The sequence below is a fragment of the Sphaeroforma arctica genome, assembly GCF_001186125.1.
Source record: "Sphaeroforma arctica JP610 unplaced genomic scaffold supercont1.163, whole genome shotgun sequence".
In the NCBI taxonomy this organism is placed as follows: Eukaryota; class Ichthyosporea; order Ichthyophonida; genus Sphaeroforma; species Sphaeroforma arctica.
The window spans coordinates 45,278-49,117 of NW_014040395.1; the positions used below are offsets into that span (position 1 = coordinate 45,278).

The 3,840-nt window shown below is 47.6% G+C and overlaps 1 protein-coding gene across 1 annotated transcript; it reads left to right on the forward strand.

The window, feature by feature from the left end:
* Positions 1–459: 459 nt before the first annotated feature.
* Positions 460–3,810, forward strand: SARC_03262 (hypothetical protein; the record flags this gene model as incomplete). The annotated part of the gene is made up of 6 exons (XM_014302943.1): positions 460–901; positions 1,147–1,354; positions 1,896–2,091; positions 2,402–2,761; positions 3,092–3,625; positions 3,664–3,810. 6 exons carry the CDS (start codon positions 460–462, stop codon positions 3,808–3,810), a joined length of 1,887 nt encoding a protein of 628 aa, XP_014158418.1.
* Between the last annotated feature and the right edge of the window lie 30 nt (positions 3,811–3,840).

The window sequence follows — 3,840 nt, forward strand, 5'->3', positions numbered from 1 at the left end:
ACTCTGCTTAACACATATTTCATGAAATCTTACCAGCTACATTTGTCAGAATGATTATATATATATATATATAATAATAATAACTCTGCAAATGTAACTGGTAAGATTTCATGATATATGTGTTAAGACGTATATACACATTTGTGTACATCAATCAACAAACTGTATCGTCGATATATGCGTGTATTTTGTTGCACATTTGTATCACCCCATCGGGAGTACATCCTATCAATACCTGCCTTAACCTGAAATGAGCATCACAAATCTACAATAAAATACCCATACTCTGATTGTGCATCTCTACATGCAGGCTAATACTATGATCCACGCTATTCCACTATCTACCAGCTCTGCAAAACCACACTCAGGAAAGGGCAGAAAATCCTCAACAACGATGGTAGAGCGCTCGTGTCTCGGCGTCTCTTTGGTGTGTGTTCGCTCCGTCGCCGGTTACTGTACATGCTTCGATGGGCTCTTCTCTCGGATGATGTAACGAACAATGGGGAGGTTGCACCTATTGCTCCAGATTCTGTACCGAAGTGTTCTGATTGCGCCATGAATAGCGCGAGTGACGTACCCGATAGTTGGAATTCTGAGAATGTTAGTCCGTCTCAGCACCAGCACAATAGCACCAACTTTCGCGTATCGAGTGTGTTTGGGTGTGCGCAAGACGAGGCACTCGTGGCCCAATCAAAACAGCCTATTTTATCGGACGGCGGCCATAGTCAGGAGAAGGCCCGCAGTGACTATGTGGAGTTGAGTCCGAAGGATGTGGTGGTCTGCCTTCTAACCATGTACGTTGTACATGAGGAGCATGCACGGTTCGAGGGCAATTTGTCCGTGTCCGCTGAGGAGACTAGCGAGTGGATTGAATATGCCAAGCGTCACCTGGACTGCAAAGGTGCAGCCGTGTTCTCTTGTGTATGGGTTTGTGTGTGCAAACTAGGCTACTTCCACACTGCAACATTGGCTCAGGTGATAGTACCCATGTCGCTACCCGTGCACACGTCCTTCGTGCTATGCGGATTACTTGCCCGAGTATAACTGCCTCAGTTTGATACCTATGTTGATTTAGAATAGGTCAATACGCATACATAATCGTTGTGCTGTATCTTTAATACTTGCTCTTGAAACATACACACACAGAGCCAGAACAGCTTATTGCTCGTCTACAGAGGGCCGAGCCTTCTCGCATAAACTGGCCTCCATCGGACACCACTGCTTATACCGCTGTGTATTATTCGCTTCCTGATTGGCTGGTAAGTCAAATAGTTGACACCAAAGGCACGGCGTCGACCAATGAAATCGCCGCTGCGATGAATCGACCGGGTGGTATCAAGTTACGGTGTAATACGTAAGTGATTTCGTCTCCTCGATACAACTTATAGATGTGTAGTATACATGATGATTGATTCTTCGTAGAATTCATTGAACATGTTTACAGGGTAGATCTTGCAAATATTATTGTTTACAATACTCAGATTTAGATATAAGCACTTATGCATTCGTATACATTAACCGTACAGAATATATCAAAATGCCAGTACATGTTTGTGTTATTGTACTTCTATCATAGTTGTCCAACGAAAATCCTCAAATATTCATTTACTGCGCACCGATACGCAATAGACAATAAGTTCACGCCAACGTTGCTCGTGTAATGATGGAGAGTTTGATATTGGAGTGACAATACAGTATACGAATCACATAACTCGATCACCTGTTTTTAATAACACGCATCATTGAGAGTGTGTTAACTATACGTTCATCTAGAAATTAGTCACCAGTTGCAGATACGAATCGGAGTGTGGACTCTTCATCCCATTGAAGTACGACAAGTCAGCAGATCCTGAAGCCGAAATCTCGATTGCCCATACTCCTTGCACTGATCACAGGTACATGAATGATATCCCCAAGCTCATGGACGATCTCCAAGCCGAAGAAGGTATCGTAACCAGCCCTACCCGGTACACCGCGTGTGGGTTGAAGGTGGATTCGCCGGCCAAACCGCAAATAGTCGGCACGGAAATCTTTAAGAGGGGTGTGTACGAGGTACAGGACGAGGGGTCGCAACTCATCGGCTTGGCAACGGTATGCGGTCGTCTCAGGAGCTGTGTGTATAATAATGTGGCGAAAGCGAACTCGTGTATAACAACGGGGTTCTCTTACATGGCAACGGAGTTTACTCTCGGCAGAGAGGTTTGCTGGAATTGCGTTGGGGTTGTTTTGACTGTATACTTATAGGGTCGTACTATTCCAGCAAGGGCCATATTCCAGTGTGAAGTAAACTTATCCGTCATTGGTCCACATACCAGGCTGTGCTTTAACCTTACATAACGACCGTGTATATATATCATTGGGTGTGAATTAACCGCACACTCACCATTCCATGGTAACCCAGGGGGTGGAGCGTGGCATGAGCGTGGTGGACCTTTGCTGTGGGCGTGGTGGGAAAGCACTGCACCTGGCCGATCTTCTCAGTCGCTGTAGAAGGCCTGGCGTGCGACAGCCCTTTAGATCCGTAAACCGCGGCAGGAAGAGAGTGTACTCTGGAGACTCGGATATACCTACAGGCACAAGCGCAAGAGAGGTAGACTCCGGTGGATGTAGTTTCATTGAAAGAATGGTTGTTGACACAAATGTCCACACACGCACAACGGATGACGATGTAGATAGCATTGTAGCCGAAATCAGCGTTGGTGCATGCAACACACGAACGTTGTGTAGTCTGGCTTTATGCGATACTCTGAAAACAGGCGAGGTAAGAAGACAGTACAATGTGTCTGGGTGGATGGTTCCGTATACGGCAATCGCGTATCGTGTGTGTGAATTGATCTGGCAATCGTTCGGTCAGTTTTTGTGTTAGACCATTTACGGTAATTGTACGCCAGAAATATGGATTAGGCACTCGCCCACTGCTGCTGTGAGACTGCCCAGAGAAACTATGTGTTAATATATGGAGGGCCACAGTGCCAATCCCAGCGAACGGTGTATTTGTCTAACCGCTATTTATTTTTGGCTGGAGTTGTACATACATAGGCTTCAAAACAGCACAAGCTAATTTAGACTTGCACCTATCGTGACCTGTCAGACCCACAGCGCGGCTCCCTCAACAGAAACCGACCAATCCGAGGCATTGAGTGTGCCAGGGCTGCTGGTGTGTCACGACATCGACGATACGACACTCAGCGTAGCCCGACGGCGACTAACAAGTCGTCCTGGGGCTGTGGACCCAATGGTTGGCTGTGGGTTTGTCTGCTCACGCGCTGCTAGGCAAATAGTGGGCGGCCGAGGGGGTGACACGGCAAGGGGCAGAGGTGGGGTTGGTATGGATGGTGTGAGTGAGGCACATGGACGGAGGGACGCAGATGTCACAGCACCTACTACACACCTCGGGTTAGAAACCGGTGCGAATGCAAGCACAGCGCTACATGTAGACCCACGGCTGGCGAGAGGGGTGAGTACACAGACCGAAGGCCAGGTGTTGGTGGCTGATACTACGGTCAGTGTAGCCGAGGCCGCAGACGCTTATGTTGACATCCCGGCTATTCGAGCGAACTTAATGGACAATTATACAGGAATACAGGACACGCATTCCCCGTCGCCGTATGCAGACGTGGTGCTGGTAGATGCTCCGTGTTCATCTCTCGGGACACTCCGCAGAGGACCAAATGTGCGGTGGGAAATGAGCCAGGATTCGCTGGCACTATACCCACCACTGCAACGACGGCTGCTGGCGTATGGGGCAACGCTGGTGAAGGTTGGTGGCGTTCTGGTATGTGTTTATTTATTCTCTTGACTGTACATTAGCATGCATATATATATATATATATATATATA